General features: G+C 39.2%; 2 protein-coding genes across 2 annotated transcripts in view; one reads left to right on the top strand and one right to left on the bottom strand.

Annotated features, from left to right (window-relative positions):
* The window catches only part of LOC136379614 (zinc finger protein 699-like), a 142,259-nt gene that overhangs the window by 32,595 nt on the left and 90,968 nt on the right, over positions 1-18,696 (bottom strand). The gene's annotated exons all lie outside the window — the stretch shown is intronic.
* On the top strand, positions 299-16,674 carry LOC136382835 (zinc finger protein 699-like). Its single transcript, XM_066355980.1, has 6 exons — positions 299-560; positions 614-725; positions 3,937-3,990; positions 5,206-5,332; positions 8,145-8,300; positions 16,595-16,674. The coding sequence occupies exons 3-6, from the start codon at positions 3,982-3,984 to the stop codon at positions 16,672-16,674; spliced, it is 372 nt and encodes a 123-aa protein (XP_066212077.1). The 5' UTR covers positions 299-560; positions 614-725; positions 3,937-3,981.

Raw genomic sequence — 18,696 nt, 5'->3', positions numbered from 1 at the left:
TGCCTCGCTGAATATTCAACTAAGTCCCGCCCCATAGGACTAGTCAATCAAACCTCCGCCCTCGTCCCCTCTCACATCCACCCAATCTCAACTGCGCGGACCTGGCTCCAGGACCCGACCACTTCTCTCCCCGGAGGAAGCCAGCCTCTACCCGCTCCGTCGTCCCTTTTACTGTCCCTCCGCGCCTTGTAACCCTAACTGTATTTCCCAGCTCCCGAGGCCCCGCCCCTTTCGCTGGGCGCGGCGCAAAAGCAAAAGTGTGCTTCTACGCGTGCGCCAGTCGTGAGGCGGCTCTGGCCTCACCGTCACTTGCCTCTGAGCTCAATATTCACCTGGGTCCGCAATCTTCCCGGCTTGGGTCGGCCCTGCCTCAGGTCCGGTGGCGGAGGCGGAGAGCTCGGCCTTGGGGAAGCCAGAGATAAGAGCGTGGCTGTCGCAGGGACCCCGCAACCGGGCCTCCGATTGCCGCCAGGTTACCTCAGAGCCCTGGCCCGCTCCGCCCGTGGTTGTTGCTCGTCTCCAACTCCCTGAATCGGGCACTCTAGGCTGGGTCCAGTCGGGTGAGAGCAAAGGGAAGTGGAGAACAGCCCTTACGTTTATGATTCGCCTCTAGACGCGTCCTATGCTCTCTTTCCAGAAAGAAAAGGCATCCCTGCCTTTCCCGTCCCGGGACAAGAACCTCACCTGGTCGTCTCTGCACCGATTTGCGGATTTCGACGTGTCCGGTGAGCAAGGGGCTGGCATTCGGCTCCACTACGTCCCCACCTTCCCTTCTGGTGCAGGAGATACTAGTTAATCCTTATGTTTTCCTGCCTGTGGGCACCCGTTTGCTACATTATATCCAGGTGCATACAAGTTAACTAATTATTAAGTATATTTGTAACCGTCATCGAGGAATGCAGCTATCCACTGTAATCATTTGTGTGTAGATTTTTTTTGAAGTTCACACATAAAGGATGATCGTCTGCCAGTTTTAGCTGTTTTTTACCTTGTACCCTGTATTTCTTTAGCGCACTTGCCAGGTTCTCCATCCAGTTCATGTTGAATAGCATAGAATTTATATCCTTGCCTTGTTCCCGATCCCAGAGGGAATTATTTTTACCATTTTACCATTAAATACGATGTTTATTATTATATGTGTTTGTAGATGATGTTTCCTAGTAAGACATATTCTCTTCTAGTTCTGGTGGGTTAAATTGTTATCACCAATGAACACTTTTTTTTTGTATTTTTCTGAAGCTGGAAACGGGTAGAGACAGTCAGACAGACTCCCGCATGCGCCCGACTGGGATCCACCCGGCACGCCTAACAGGGGCGATGCTCTGCCCCTCCGGGGGTCGCTCTGTTACAACCAGAGCCACTCTAGCGCCTGGGGCAGAGGCCAAGGAGCCATCCCCAGCGCCCGGGCCATCTTTGCTCCAATGGAACCTTGGCTGCGGTAGGGGAAGAGAGAGACAGAGAGCAAGGAGAGGGGGAGGGGTGGAGAAGCAGATAGGCGCTTCTCCTGTGTGCCCTGGCCGGGAATCGAACCTGGGACTTCTGCACGCCAGGCCGACGCTCTACCACTGAGCCAACGGGCCAGGGCCAATGAACATTATAGATCCGTCACTACTTTGTATCTAAGGGGATAAGTGATATCTTTTTCTGTTAACACAGTGAATTATACTAACTGATGATTCCATTTTTAACCACATTTTATTCTTAGGACAAAATGAACGAGGTTTGTGATTAATATCTTTATTATTAATTTCTGGACTGCACTAATTTATTTGCACTAATGTGTATGAATTTTTTTTTAATTGTGCTTCTCTGGTTTTGGAAATACTTGGAAAAGCAGTGTTTTCGCCCCTATGATGGAATGTTCAATTTTTTTTATTTGGTGAGCCAGCTGGTTAAACAATTTGTAACTTCTGTGTCCTTTGTGGGTATGTTTTAAAGTGCTGAATATTCTTTTCTTTAATGACTGGATATAATCAAGTGTTGTGTTTATTTTAGACATTGCTGGAAAGTTGTATTTCTCTCTCTCAAAATTAATTCATTACTTGTTCATTAGTTCATTCCCTTAACTTTTTTTGTTGTAGTCTTTCTGTAACATGTGTAATTATAATTAACTCATATCTCCTTTTGTCTGGGCTCCGTTCCTAAACAAAATTGCTACAGGTTTGTAGACTTCATTAGGTTTCAAAGGACACATTGCTGGCTTTTCTGATTTTCTTTATTAGTTTTAAAGTATCATTAATTGTGCCTTGTTTCCACTTTTCTTTTGAACCATTTATACTGTTCTTTCCCCAACTTCCTATGGTGAGCCCATTTTTACTGATTTTGTTCTTCACTGGGATTTGATGATATTTGTAAGTCTATAAATATATGTACACAACCCCAGTTGTCCAGTGCTATATGTAACAGTTATTTTAATTTTCTGCTTCTGTCCTGCCATTTGAGTAATTCTGACTCACTGAAGTAAAATGTGTGTGCTCCTTATCCCAATAATGTGCTTCACTGTATATAGCATCTGCAACCACCTGAAAGTTTGTTAATTTACTGCCTTCCTTCAAGAAATGATGAAGTTCATGTGTTTCAGGGTTTTTCTGTTTTGTTTAGTGCTGTGTCCCCTGTGACTGCATGTGGTAGGATCAGGGGAGATGTTACCTAAGTGAATATAAAATGAAGGAGTAGGAGGTAGGGGCCTTAAGGGAGGCTACCTTGTTCTAGACATAGATCTTAGTCAAGAGAAGGTATTCAAAGATAAAGCATTTGAATAGAATACCTCATTTGTCTATTCTGCATAGTGTGCTCAACAAAGTTCTAGGACAGACCCTGGTAATGTTAGGGAATAAGGTCCTCACTAACTTTGAAATGATAAGTGTATGTTCAGAAATATACTCACTGGGCATTTCAGCTTTGAAGATAAATAGACCTGCATACACACCTGACAGAGTGGCTCTCTAATTGGGTAACATTGAGTGTTTAGTTAATTGACTGTAAGATTCCTGAATTATTAATTAGTAGTAATAATATGATTTGCAGAGCTTCTATAAAAAATAAGTAATTTCTTTGCAAAGTAATGGTCATCTCTTCACAGTCATTCTCACATCATGGTTGCTCAAATGAAACATGTTATTAATATAGTAAAGAATATCACAGTTTTTATTGGCTTTAAAATACATACTTGATCTGCATTGGATAGAACAGCTGTGTTTTTATTTGAAATTTGTGCACCAGCACTGTATATATTACTATCAGATGACCCACATTTCAACTTAAATATTCTTCTTTTGCTGCTTCTGTACAGGTAAACCTTTGTAGCAGAATTCCTATGTGTGGAATTTAGTCAGTTGGTGCACTTTTTCAAAAACCAGATTTCAAAGACCCTACAGCACATGGGGGGAGCCCATTGATCGGGTCAGAGCAGTAATGTGTGTTAACCTGCCAAGGGGTGCAGAAGTAATATTGGGAATGGAGCACCCAAAAGTGGTATATAAGTCAGTTCTATTTTGGGTTTGAGACAGTGTATATTCTTAATATATTCTAAAGGTTGAAGGTATTGCCTGATACTTTTTATGCTTTTCAATATCATGGGCAAACTGCCAGTTAAGCTTTTAGACTGCATAGAACTTAACTTGCAAAATGGAACTCTTCAAAAAATAAGAAAAACACTCAACAAGAACCAGATAATAGTTTTCTAGTTCTAGATAAGGTAAGATTACTCCACCTTCTTACAGGATCAGTGTGTGTTTGCTTCACTGTCTTGGGCAAACCTTGAGTGTGAGGGTATTGTGTGTGTGGGCGGGAGGTGGCGGTGTTTGAAGGGAGTGGTCCCTTATAGTGTGCTGCAGCATCCAGGCTCATAATTGTGCGAATTGTGGGGAGACCCAGAGGATCATGACTCTTTTGCCTCAGCTATAACTTCTCAACATTCTGTCTTTCTTCATGAAGGGAACACGGCTGAGGAAAAAAAACACTGCTGAATTCTTGAAAAACATGAAACAGGTCAGTAAGAGCTAATAATTTTCCGAGTATATTCTCATTTAACCATTTGTTGATCTGATTGTTTAGAGCAGGGACCAGCAACCTATTTCTGTGTTAGTCCACATTGGAAGTATGTCACTTAGATTTTCCATTTAATTGTGTACTCATTTATTGTTTGTCATATGCATACAGACTTGGGGTCGAACTCATGATATCTGGCACTCCACATTGACTCTTTATCCACTGAGCCACTTGGCTAGGACTGGATTATATGTCTGGTTTTTTTTTTTTATGTTGAGTTTTATAAGTTCTCTATAATTTTTGGATATTAATTCCTTATCAAATGTATTAGCGAAAATATTCTCCCATACAGTGGGTTTGGCTTTTGATTTTATTGTGGTTTTTGGTGTGAAAAACGTTTTAATTGATATTGTCCCATTTTTAACTTGTTTTCTTCCTTAAGAATATAGATCAGAAATATACTGCTATAAGAAATACCCAAGATTTTACTGCCTATGTTTTCTTCTGGAATAATAGTGTTTCAATTCTAATATTTAAGTGTTTATTCCATTGTAAGTTTATTCTTGTGCATTCCATATTGTGTTTTTATTCATTAAAACCTCATCCAGCTTTGACCCAGTGTTTCATGTTGCACTAATCACTGCACTGAGAGAGAAGGAAGAGGTGAAATTGTTCTTGGAACAAGGAATTGTTGGTATCAGGGTAGAAATTACAACTAAGTCCTTACTTAACATTGTTGATAGGTTCTGTATCTTTAAGAAAAACAGCAGATAATAAAACCAATTTCAATATAGACTAATTGATATAAATAAGACTAAAGTTCCCATAGCATCTCATTAACATTGTAACAAAAAGAAGACATTCGAGGACCTGTTGTGTTTCATGTATATAGTTTTCTCTGATTTTTTCTATATGCTCTAGACTGTTCTGGATCATGATAAGACTGGAATTGTTTACCACCACATTGTGGAGATAGAAATTGTGTTTCTTAGGAGTGTTGTGATGTCTGTGATACAGGGCTTGATCAGTCAGGGGCATGTACGGGGGAAGGAGAAAGAGATCTGATGGCTGAGTCCCAGGGTTGATGTTAGAAGACTGTACAATTCTCAAATATCTTGTAAATGGATTCACTGGTCGCAGTATTGTCAGTATCATCCTCCCTCCTTAAATCGGGGTATTGGCACCGTTCTGAACAGAATGTATGAAATGTTTCAGGACCCAGTGGTCTTTGAGGATGTGGCTGTGGACTTCAGCCAGGAGGAGTGGGCTTTGCTGGATCTCACTCAGCGGAGCCTCTACAGAGATGTGATGCTGGAGACCTATCGGAACCTGACTTCACTAGGTAAGAAAGGCAACATTCCTAGGTTCAGTTGTCTAGAAAACAAATCTAACAAATTGACCTTATTCCTTATTTTAGAATTTGGGCTGCAGATTGGAATACATTGATAAATATGATGGACACAGTCAGGAACCCCAAGAAACGTATAGTTTAGTGGCTTGACCATGAAAATAAACATCTGTGTGTTGAGCTGCCTTTTTATTGTGATTGAAAGCCTCAAGGCTTATTGAGCATTGAAAGTGTCGGCATAGACTTCGGGGGTCACTGTGGGACACAGGGAGGATTATGGTTTGGGACCTGTTAAGAATTTTGCTAACATAAGTACGCTTTAGCCAAACACCACCAGGAAGAAACCTAACATTTAAACAAGTTGAGTATTTTACTTAGTCCAATGAGAAAAACACATGACACTGGGAGCTATAGGGTGTCTCAGTCAGATAGTGTTGGTACATATTACAGGATTTGAACTTTTGTTGAGTGATTGGAGGATGGATCTGTGGATCAAGCTGTATTAGTTTCTGAGGCCTTTTGTAACAAAGTACTGCAAACTGGGTGACCAAATACAAAAGAAACTTTGAAGTGTGAAACCAAGCTGGTAGCAGGGCCATGCTCCTGAAGCTCTATGGAAAAAATTCTACCTGTTTCTTCCTAGGTCTGGTGGTGGTCAGCAGTCCTGGTATTCTTGACTTGCAGATGCATTTCTCTAAATCTGCCTCCATCCTCACACAGACTTCTTCTCTCTGTCTCTAAGTCTCTCCCTCTTTGTAGGATAGTAGTCATTGGATTTAGAGCAGGGGTCCCCAAACTACGGCCCGCGGGCCACATGCGGCCCCGTGAGTCCATTTATCCAGCCACCACCGCACTTCCAGAAGGGGCACCTCTTTCATTGGTGGTCAGTGAGAGGACCACAGGATGCAGATGCATCCTGTGCTCCTGGAGTACTGTATATGGCGGCACCGCAAAGCGCGGCGTCGCTCATGTACAGTACTACTTCTGGTGACGCGGGATGTACGCGTCACAGCTCTGGAAGCGTGTCATATCACTTGTTATGGCTAGCAGTGACAAATATGGAACCGACATTGACCATCTCATTAACCAAAAGCAGGCCCATAGTTCCCATTGAAATACTAGTCAGTTTGTTGATTTAAATTTACTTGTTCTTTATTTTAAATATTGTATTTGTTCCCATTTTGTTTTTTTACTTTAAAATAAGATATGTACAGTGTGCATAGGGATTTGTTCATAGTTTTTTTATAGTCTGGCCCTCCAATGGTCTGAGGAACAGTGAACTGGCCCCCTGTGTAAAAAGTTTAGGGACCCCTGATTTAGAGCCACCTTAATCCAGTGTAACATCATCTTAACTTGATTACATCAGCAATGACCCTATTGCCAAATAAAGCAACATTCTGAGATTCTAGGTAGACCAAAAACCTTTAACAAATATGTTTATTTATTTTCAGAGCTGTTTTAGGTTCACAGCAAAACTGAATGGAAGATACAGAGATTTACCATATACCCCTTACTGCCCCATGCACAGCCTCCTCACTGTCAGCATGCACCACCAGAGTCCTGCATTTGTCACAGTTGATGAGCCTACACTGACACATGATCATCACCTAGAGTCCGTAGCTTCCATTAGGCTTCACTCTTGCTGTTGTACCTTTGTTGTTTTAACAAATATGCGATAACATACACCCACTGCTGTAATATCATGCAGATAGTTTCACTGTCCTAAAAGTTCTCTTTGGCGATTCATTCCTCCTTCTCTTCTATCCCCTGGCAACTATTACTCTTTTTACTGTGTCCATAGTTTTTTTTTTTTTTGTTTTTTTTTTTTTGAGAAAGTCATGTAGTTGGAGTCATACAGTTTGTAGTCCTTTCACATTGGCTTCATTCACTTAGCAACATACATTTAAAGTGCTTTCGTGTCTTTTTATTGTTTGATAGCTTACTTCTTTATAGCATTGTAAAATGATCTCAGAGTAACCTTGTGTAAGATTGGTATTCTGTGAGATTACTCATGTTCAGCAGGAGTATAAAATGTCCTAGCTGTAAGTATTAAACCAGTCTAATAATACTGAGAATTAGATATGAATGTCAGATCAGTTTTTAATTTTTACTTATTGACTTTAGCGAGAGTGGAATAGGGAGAGAGAGAAAGAGGCAGGAACATTGATCTACTTCTATATGTGCCCTGACCAGGGATCAAACTTGACACCTCTGAACTTTGGGACTACAGTCTAACCAACTGAGCTATCCGGCCAAGATTCAGATCAGTTTTAGACATCAGAGGCTTTGTTGCAACTCCTCTCCCTTAAACATATTTTGGTTAAACATTTTGTTGCAATTAAATTTAGACTTATGGCCTGACCAGGTGGTGGCACAGTGGATAGAGCGTCGAACTAGGATGCCAAGGACCCAGGTTCGAGACCTTGAGGTTGCCTGTTTGAGCGCAGGCTCATCTGGTTTGAGAAAGCTCACTACCTTTGACCTAAGATCGCTGACTCGATCAAGGGGTTACTCGGTCTGCTGAAGAACCATGGTCAAGGCACATGTGAGAGAGCAATCAATGAACAACTAAGGTGTTACAATGAAAAACTGATGATTGATGCTTCTTATCTCTCTTCTTTCATGTCTGTCCCTGTCTATCCATCTCTCCAACTGTCTCTCTCTGTCTGTTTAAAAAAAAATTTTTTTTTAATTTACACTTACACTCTTTTCTGTATCAGAAGACCAAAGTATCAGCCTTGTCTCCTGGAAATGTTTGTGGTTCCTGATTGTTTTCCTACGTGTGACAAGCCTTTCTATTTATTAGGGTACGCTCTGCATACACCCTGGCTGATCTTCCAGTGGAAGCAGGAGGAGGACCTGGAGATGACAAAGAGAGGGCCTGTCCAGGGGGAGCGCCAGGAAGGCAAGAATTCTTGGGAGAAACTGTCTAGGTTGGGGGATATTCATTTGGAAAAATCAAGTGAAAGTCTAACACAGCTGTTTTGTCTGAGATATGGTTTTCTATATATATCAGTGATTACTGTTTGACTTTTTATTAAGTCTTGTTTTTGAAAAGACTTTCCTTGTTTCCTTTTTGTAAGTTGGTATTTGGTCATGTACATTGTACGCTGTTCCTGTTTGTTTTGTTCTCCCAATAATACCCTATTTGTATTACTATCCATCAAAATCTTCATGGAATTATTTCTCATTCAGTTTCTTTTTTTTTAATTTTTATTAATTTTAATGGGGTGACATCAATAAATCAGGGTATATATGTTCAAAGAAAACATGTCCAGGTTATCTTGTCATTCAGTTATGTTGCATACCCATCACCCGAAGTCAGATTGTCCTCCATCACCTTCTATCTAGTTTTCTTTGTGCTCCTCCCCCTTCTCCTGTTCCACTCCCTCCCTCTTTCCCCCACTCCTAACCACCACACTCTTGTCCATGTCTCTTAGCCTCGTTTTTATGTCCCACCTGTATATGGAATTATGCAGTTTTTAGTTTTTTCTGATTTACTTATTTTACTCTGTATAATGTTATCAAGATCCAACCATTTTGTTGTAAATGATCTGACATCATCATTTCTTATGGCTGAGTAGTATTCCATAGTGTATATGTGCCACATCTTTATCCAGTCATCTATTGAAGGGTTTTTTGGTTGTTTTCATGTCTTGGCCACTGTGAACAATGCTGCAATGAACATGGGGCTCCATGTATCTTTACTTATCAATGTTTCTGAGTTTTGGGGGTATAAACCCAGTGGAGGGATTGCTGGGTCATAAGGTAGTTCTATTTTCAGTTTTTTGAGGAACCACCATACTTTCTTCCATAACGGTTGTACTACTTTACATTCCCACCAACAGTGAATGAGAGTTCCTTTTTCTCCACAGCCTCTCCAACATTTGCTATTCTCTGTCTTGTTGATAATAGCTAATCTAACAGGTGTGAGGTGGTATCTCATTGCAGTTTTGATTTTCATTTCTCTAATAACTAATGAAGATAAGCATCTTTTCATATATCTGTTGGCCATTTGTATTTCTTCCTGGGAGATGTGTTTGTTCATGTCCTTTTTCCATTTTTTTTGTTGGATTGTTTGTTTGTTGTTGAATTTTATGAGTTCTTTGTATATTTTTGGATATTAGGCCCTTATCTGAGCTCTTGTTTGAAAATATAATTTCCCATTTAGTTGGCTGTCTATTTGTTTTGTTGTCAGTTTCTCTTGCTGAGCAAAAACTTCTTATTCTTAGTCTGACGTAGTCCCATTCATTTATCTTTGCCTTCACTTCTCTTGCCTTTGGAGTCAAATTCATTAAATACTCTTTAAAACCAAGGTCCATGAGTTTAGTACCGATGTCTTCTTCTATGTACTTTATTGTTTCGGGTTTTATATTTAGGTCTTTGATGCATTTTGAATTAATTTTAGTACAAGGGGACATACTGTAGTCGAGTTTCAATCTTTTGCATGTGGCTTTCCAATTTTCTCAGCACCATTTGTTGAAGAGGCTTTCTTTTCTCCAGTATGTGTTGTTGGCCCTTTTATCAAAAATTATTTGATCATATATATGTGGTTTTATTTCTGAACTTTCTATTCTGTTCCATTGGTCTGACTGTCTATTTTTCTGCCAATACCATGCTGTTTTCATTGTCATGGCTCTATAACAGGGGTCCCCAAACTTTTTACACAGGGGGCCAGTTCACTGTCCCTAAGACCGTTGGAGGGCCGGACTATAAAAAAGAAAACTATGAACAAATCCCTATGCACACTGCACATATCTTATTTTAAAGTAAAAAACAAAACGGGAACAAATACAATATTTAAAATAAAGAACAAGTAAATTTAAATCAACAAACTGACCAGTATTTCAGTGGGAACTATGCTCCTCTCACTGACCACCAATGAAAGAGGTGCCCCATCCGGAAGTGCTGCGAGGGCTGCATAAATGGCGTCAGGCGGCCGCATGTGGCCAGCGGGCCGTAGTTTGGGGACCCCTGCTCTATAATATAGTTTGAAGTCAGGTATTGTAATGCCCCTAGCTTCATTCTTTTTCCTTAGGATTGCTTTGGCTATTCGGGGGTTTTTTATAGTTCCATATAAATCTGATGATTTTTTCTTCCATTTCTTTAAAAAATGTCGTAGGAATTTTGATGGGAATTGCATTAAATTTATAAATTGCTTTAGGTAATATGGCCATTTTGATTATATTTATTCTTCCTATCCAAGAACAAGGAATATTTTTCCATCTCATTGTATCTTTTTCGATTTCCCTTAACAATGCTTTGTAGGTTTTGTAATATAGGTCCTTTACATTCTTTGTTATGTTTATTCCTAGGTATTTTTTTGTTGTTGTTGTTGCAATCGTGAAGGGGATTATTTTTTTGAGTTTGTTTTCTAATATTTCATTGTTGGCATATAGAAAGGCTATGGACTTTTGTATATTAATTTTGTATCCTGTGACCTTACTGTATCGGACAATTGTTTTTAGTAATCTTTTTATAGAGTCTTTGGGGTTTTCGATCTATAGGATCATATCATCTACAAAAAGTGATACCTTTACTTCTTCTTTTCTGATATGGATGCCTTTTATTATCTTATCTTGTCTGATTGCTCTGGCTAGAACTTTTAGCACCATGATAAGAGTGGAGAGAGGGGACAACCCTGTCTTGTTCCTGATTTAAGGGGGAAAGATTCAGTTTTATGCCATTTAATATGATGTTAGCTGATGGTTAATCATATATGGCCTTTATCATGTTGAGATATTTTCCTTCTATACCCATTTTGTTGAGAGTCTTAAACATGAAGTTGTGTTGGATTTTATCGAATGCCTTTTCTGCATCTATTCATAAGATCATGTGGTTTTTGTTCTTTGTTTTGTTGAAATGGTGTATTGCATTAACCGTTTTATGTACGTTGAACCATCCTTGAGATTCTGGATTGAATCCCACATGATCATGATGTATTATTTTTTTAAATATGTTGTTGTATTTGATTTGCCAGTATTTTGTTTAGTATTTTAGCATCCGTATTTATTAGAGATATTGGTCTGTAGTTTTCTTTTTTTGTGCCGTCCTTGCCAGGTTTCGGTATGAAGGTTATGTTGGCCTCATAAAATGTGTTTGGAAGTATTGCTTCTTCTTCAATTTTTTGAACACTTTGAGTAGAATAGGAACTAAGTCTTCTTTGAATGTTTGATAGAATTCACTAGTATAACTATCTGGGGCTGGACTTTTATTTTTGGGGAGGTTTTTAATAATTTTTTCTCTTTCTTCCCTGCTAATTGGTTTGTTTAGGCTTTCTGCTTCTTCTTAACTCAGTCTAGGAAGGTTGTATTGTTCTAGGAATGTATTCATTTCTTCTAGGTTGTTGAATTTAGTGGAATATAGTTTTTCATAGTATTCTACAATAATTCTTTGTATATCTATGATCTGTGGTATTTCTCCTCTTTCATTTTGGATTTTGTTTATATGAGTCCTTTCTCTTTTTTCCTTGGTGAGTCTTGCCAAGGGTTTGTCAATTTGTTGATGTTTTCAAAGAACCAGCTTCTTCTTTTATTAATTGTTTCTATAGTTTTTCTGTTCTTTATTTCATTTATTTCTGCTCTGATTTTTATTATCTCCTTTCTTTGGCTGGTTTTGGGTTGTGTTTATTCTTCTTTTTCTAGTTCCTTAAAGTGTGAAGTTAAGTGATTTACTTCGGCTCTCTCTTGTTTGTTCTTATATAGGCCTGAAGTGATATGAACTTCCCTCTTATTACTGCTTTTGCTGCATCCCAGAGATTTTGATATGTCGTATTGTCATTTTCATTTCCCTGTGTATATGTTTCGATCTCTGTGCTTATTTCTTCTTTGACCCATTCATTTTTTAAAAGTATGTTGTTTAGTTTTCACATTTTTTTGGTGTTTTTTTCCTCTTTTTTACAGTTGAATTCTAGTTTCAAGTATTTATGATCAGAAAATATGCTTGGTACAATTTCAATTTTTCTGAATTTGCTGATGTTATTTTTGTGGTCCAACATATGGTCACTTATTGAGAATGTTCCATGTACACTAGAGAAAAATGTATTCTCTGTCACTTTTGGATGAAATGTCCTGTAGATGTCTATCATATCCAGGTGCTCTAGTGTTTTGTTTAAGGCCAATATATCTTTATTGATTTTCTGTTTGGATGAACTATCTAGAGCTGTCAGCGGTGTATTGAGGTCTCCAAGTATGATTGTATTTTTGTCAGTTTTTGTTTTAAGGTCAATAAGTAGCTGTCTTATATATTTTGGTGCTCCTTGGTTTGGTGCATATATATTAAGGATTGTTATGTCTTCTTGATTCAGTGTCCCCTTAATCATTATGAAATGACCATTTTGTCTCTGAGCACTTTTTCTGTCTTGTAGTCAGCATTATTAGGTATGAGTATTGCTACACCTGATTTTTTTTTTGGATGTTATTTGCTTGGAGTTTTGTTTTCCAACCTTTCACTTTGCATTTGTATTTATCCTTGTTGCTTAGATATGTTTCCTGTAGGCAGCTTACAGTTGGATTTTCTTTTTTAATTCATTGTGCTACTCTGTCTTTTTATTGGTGAGTTTAATCCATTTACATTTAGTGTAATTATTGACACTTGTGGGTTACCTATTGCCATTTTATAAATTGCTTTCTGTTTTGCATCTTGTTTGATTCTTCTCTTTTGTTTTTCTATCATTTGTTTTTGTTTATTTGTATTCCATACTTCTTTCCTCTGTCGCTATCTTTTTTAAGTCATGTGCTTCTGTGGTGGTTTTTTTCAAGGGTGGTTACCATTAAGTAATGAAAAGGGTACCTACCATGTTCATTGTAGTACACTATCTTATGAATGCTTCTGCACTCCATCGTCCTATGCTACTGTTAATCTCTGTCCTTTCCCCCCCTTTTTTTTGGTTTTTGTCACAGTTTAAATTTGGTTTTATTGTGTTCTTGGTGGAGCTTTTTCTTGTGGTTTTGTTTTGTTTTGTTCTTTGTATCTAGTTGGAAAACCCCCTTTAGTAATTCCTGGAGTGGGGGTTTTCTGATGATAAATTCCCTCATCTTTTCTGTATCTGTGAATGTTTTTATTTCTCCTTAGTATTTGAAGGATAGCTTTGATGGGTATAGTATTCTTGGGTGAAAGTTTCTCTCTTTCAGGACTTTAAATATTGGGGTCCACTCTCTTTTAGCTTGTAGAGTTTCTTCTGAGAAATCCAATGATAATCTAATAGGCTTTCCTTTATATCAGGGGTCCCCAAACTATGGCCCATGGGCCACATGCGGCCCCCTGAGGCCATTTATCCGGCCCCTGCCGCACTTCCAAAAGGAGCACTTCTTTCATTGGTGGTCAGTGAGAGGAGCATAGTTCCCATTGAAATACTGGTCAGTTTGTTGATTTAAATTTACTTGTTCTTTATAATACAAAAAAATAAAAAATTTACTTGTTCTTTATTTTAAATATTGTATTTGTTCCCATTTTGTTTTTTTTCTTTAAAATAAGATATGTGCAGTGTGCATAGGGATTTGTTCATAGTTTTTTTTATAGTCCGGCCCTCCAACAGTCTGAGGGACAGTGAACTGGCCCCCTGTGTAAAAAGTTTGGGGACCTCTGCTTTATATGTTGTATTCTTCTTTCCCTGGCTGCCTTGAGAATTTTTTCTTTGTTGTTGGTTTGTGCTAATTTCATTATGATGTGCCTTGGAGTAGGTTTGTTGGGATTAAGAAAACTCAGTGTTCTGTTTGCTTCTTGAATTTGAGGCTTTAGATTTTTTCCACAGGCTTGGGAAGTTCTCATCTATTGTTTGTTTGAATATGTTCTCCATTCCATTTTCTCTCTCTTCTCCCTCTGATATACCTATTATTTTTATGTTAGTCTTTTTGATGGAGTCAGACAATTCCTGTAGGGCTTTCTTGTTTCTTTTTTTTTTAATTTTTGAGTCTCTTTCCTCTTCTCTCTGTTGTGCCTTAAATTGCTTGTCTTCTGTTTCACTGATCCTACCTTCTATCTTTCCTGTTCTATTAGCTAAGCTTGTTACCTCGTTTTTCAGTTCATGAATTGAGTTTTTCATCTCTTTTTGATTTGTTGTTATAGTTTCCATTTCCTTGGTAATATATTCTTTGTGTTCGTTGAATTGTTTTCTGAGCTCCCTAAATTGCTTTTCTGTGTTTTCTTGTATATCTCTGAGTATTTTTAGGATTTTTATTTTAAACTCTCTGTCATTTACCTCCAAGGTTTCCAATATATTAAATTGTATCTCCATAATTTTTTCCTCATCTATGTGTGCTACATCTCTGTCTTTTGTATCCATGATATTCTATTTCCTTTTCCTTAATGGCATCTGAGGGTGGTTTTGTTGATAGTACTAATGAGAATTAATAAAGAATAAGAAGTAAAAAAAAAATGAAAAAAAATTTATTATTTTTCTTTTTTTTCTCCTTTCCTCTCCCCTCCTCCTTGAGAAAAAGTTGTGATGAACTGTGAGTTATATTGTGCTAAATGGAACGAAAACTACTTATAATAGAGGGCCTGTTTTGGGGAGAAGTGATAAAGGGGCAAAAAAGGAGGTAAGGACCCACAAAATCCAAAAACGGAAAAAATTTGGGTCAGAAATAAAATGATTTGCTTGTAAGTGATGGTCGACTAAGAGATATAATGAGAGGGTAAGAGGGAAACAGGAAAATGGAAAAAAAATTTAAAAATTACTATTGTATTTAGTGGAGCAAAAACTAGATAGAATGGAGAGCCAGGGTTGGGAGAAATGCTAGTGAGTTAACAAGCGAAGTATAAAGCACCCAAAGTGCCACTAAGAAAAAATTTGAGTCCCAAATAAAATAATTTGTTCATGATTGATGATTGAATTAGAGGAAAAGTAAAGGAGAAAAGAAGAAACTAATATAGAGGAAGAAAAAAAGAAAGAGGAAAAAACAAAAAGAAGAGAAAAGAATAAAAGGAGAGAGAGAGAGAGAGAGAGTTAAGAGTTTTGGAGTGCAACACTCCTAGAGAGAAAGGAAGAAGAAAGGAAAGATAATGGGAGATGTAACACTTATGGGTAATGTAGTTCAAGGAGAGGAGAGAGTAATACTAGCAGAGAATTAAATGACCAAATTGGAAGAGGAAGAAAATAATCAAGACAAGAAGAAAAGAGAAACAAATGAACAAATATAATAAAATGGGATAGGTTATAAAGTCTGTGGATTATTCTTGATTTTGAGAGGTTATCTTCTTGCTTTTTCTTTCCTCTCCTTCTTCCTGGTCAGTGACTCTGTACCCCAGGTTCTGCCCCTGTGGCACGCTTAGGTAGAGATTTGTAGTAGATAAGTATCTATGGCAATATCATATGTTAGGCTTCAGTCTCGTTGTTAGTCAAGGCTCGTTAGCATTTGCAGGCTCCAACAATGAGAGAGTCTGTTTTCCCGGAGCCTCTCTCCTAGTCTCTCCTTCCTGAATTAGCAGCCTGATGATCCAGCTATGGGGTTGCTGCTTTCTCTGCCTGGAGAGTAATAGGCTCAAAGAGCTGGCAAATCCCCACTCTATCCCTACTCAGCTCAGGGCTCTGGGTAAGGCTCTGACAGTCAGAGCCACCAGCATAATCAGGCAGGGCTGGGAGCCAATTGGTCTCAAGGTGCCTTTCTATGTGCCTCCAGGAGTGTCCAGTATGCCTCAGCACTCTGTGGGACCACTCTCCCAAGGCTTTTTGCACTTTGTAACCTGTTTTGGCTGGGTAGAAGATGCCCTAGTCGCTGTTTGCATAACAGGAGGTCTTACAAGCTGCCAAATCCCTCTTTTTAACGTATAGCCCTGAGTATGAAAGCTCTGCCAATCGGAAGTTGCCCCCACCCCTACGTACATAGCAAGAGGCACTAAAAAATATTACACCTCTTATCTTAGATCACTGAACTGAGAGCGTTCTTGTCAGAGATGCATAGGTCAGTTGGGAGGTGAGCAGACTGTGGGTTAAGCTAATTTCAGTGATTGGATCCACAGATCTGCTCCCGAGTCAGACTGGAAGCTGCTTGCCGCCCCTCCTCCCAGTGCTTTCATATTTTTCTTTTTCTTCCCGGGTCTGTTAGCTTGAATGGCTGGGTGAGGTGCCCTGCCTGCTCGGAGAAGTTTGGGCATAGGAAAGTTCGCTTTCATGCACTTCTCATGTGCCACTGTTCAGGGTGCAGGGACCACACCGAGACTGGTTACAGCCCACCTAAAGGCCTCTGACTCTGCCCTTCTGTCCAGTAACATGTGTGCCCACTCCTGGGGCACTAGGATGAACCTCTTGCACACTAGCCACGCTCGCCGACCAGGATATCGAGGCTAATGGCGGCCGCCATTCACCCGTCTTTGTCAGGGTCCGGCAAAGGCGTTAGCTCGCATTGTCTGAGTCACTGCAGGTACACTCTTTCCTTGGCTTGGACATCTGTGCTGCAGCCTGGCTCTGACATCTGTGCTGCCACCTGGCTCCCTCCACACCTTTAGCCCTCTATCTCAGTTCCAAGCAAAAGCAGCCCTTGCTTAGGTTAGTGAGGAAGGCAGAGTGTTCCTTTCTCCGTCTTATTTCTTTTGGGGTTGATTATATATTTAGTCAATTTTTTGCTCGATCATACCTTCATGTTCAGTGTGTGGGACTTCTAGATGCTCCAAGGATAGATTTTTCTGTTTCTGGTTGAAGAACTTATTGAAATCTTGGGGAGATTTATTGGTGTCGCTCTTCACAGTGCCATTTCTCTGATGTCCTCTCATGCAGTTTCTTATCATTTGACCCTGTGCTTGAAAGCAGAGTCTTGAAATAACCACACTGCCCAAAGCCCTTTGTTCAAAGGTGCCTTTTCCTTTCGTTTCAGATTCTGACACTCAACTTAAGACTAATGAATCAGTCATTTCACAAGATATTTATGAAGAAACAGTATCCGACAAACAGGAAATAGTAAGATTCAAGAGGAATGATGCACAGTCATCTATTTTATACAAAAAGTGGGAATACCATGGGATTGACTATAAAAACAAAAACCATGAGAGACATTTGAGGTGAGTTCCATTCATATAAAAGAATATAGTGCTGCATAATAGTGTCTTAAAATGTCACAAAATATAAAGAACATGTATATAAAACTTGTCAAAGTTGTAATTTTATAAAGAATTTTCACAAGATTTTCTTGCACAAATGAGACTGCGATTTTCAATGTTTGATATAATTCCATTATAAGCAGTTATGAGAAAATTCCCGTAAGTCAAAAACTCAGTGATACATAATGCAATTAACAGTTCAAATGCTATAGAGATGTTCACTGAAATTTATGTACTTTTACAGATCAATGTCATCTGATTGAATTAACTTCAACAAAAAACAAAGAAGGTCCTGGCCCATTAGCTCAGTGATAGAGCATCAGCCAGGCATACGGATCTCCCTGCTTCTCCTCCACTCCCTCTTTCCCTTCTCTCTCTCTCTCTCTCTCTCTCTCTCTCTCTCTCTCTGCCTCTTGCATCCTGCAGCCATGGCTCGATGGCTTCTAGCACATCAGCCCCAGTCCCTGAAGTTGGCTCAGCAGAATCATGCATCTGGCACTAAAAATAGTCCGGTTGCTATTGTAACCACAATGAACTACTCAGGGACCAGATGACATGCTCTGAGGGGCAAAGGGGAGACAGCAGTCCCATTCAGAAAACCAAAGGACTGAGGCCCCAGCATTACTTACATATTTATTAGAAAGTACAAATAACTCAAGGAAGCAGGCAGCAGAAGTTTTCAGGGGATGAAATAATGGACAAGGTATGTGCTGACTTCTAATCTCTGTTCTGAGAGCCTAATAATTTTCCATTACTGAATTTTATCCTGCTGCTTCACTTTTTTCAGCACACACTGTTTCTAGTACATGGTCAGAAAGGTCCCTGGACTCTCGTCCACTCAGAGGTTATACGCTCTGGCAGCTCACTTTCTCTAATTGTAATTTTAACTGTGTATTTTCATAGCATATTGGTACATATCACCCTTTTTTGTTTTAGTAAAGATTAATATAGAGAAAGATGATTCGGTGGTTGAAGTGGAAGGTGAAGAGCAAGCATAGAGAGAAACAGGTTTTTAGGGGTCACAGTTGTGTCTGTATTTTGCAAAAGTTCTTTAGCATGCCTCGTTACATGTTTCAAAGTGTCCCTGGTGATATCAGGCATGCCCTGAGTACTTGGTAGCATGTTAGGTGTCCTCTTTTCAGGTTCATTTACAGACATGGTTTTACTATCAGCTTCTGAATCTCTTGAATCAGATTGCTTTATAGGGGCGGATGCTAATTCATGATGAGGCTTCACATTTCTCACTGGTATCCAAAGAGGACCTGTTGATGACAAAATTACAACATATTCTTACCCTAAGGTTAGCAGACTAAGTAGATTCTGCC

The sequence above is a fragment of the Saccopteryx leptura genome, chromosome 1 (genome assembly GCF_036850995.1).
Source record: "Saccopteryx leptura isolate mSacLep1 chromosome 1, mSacLep1_pri_phased_curated, whole genome shotgun sequence".
In the NCBI taxonomy this organism is placed as follows: Eukaryota; Metazoa; Chordata; class Mammalia; order Chiroptera; family Emballonuridae; genus Saccopteryx; species Saccopteryx leptura.
This window is presented reverse-complemented; position numbering and strand designations above follow the sequence as displayed.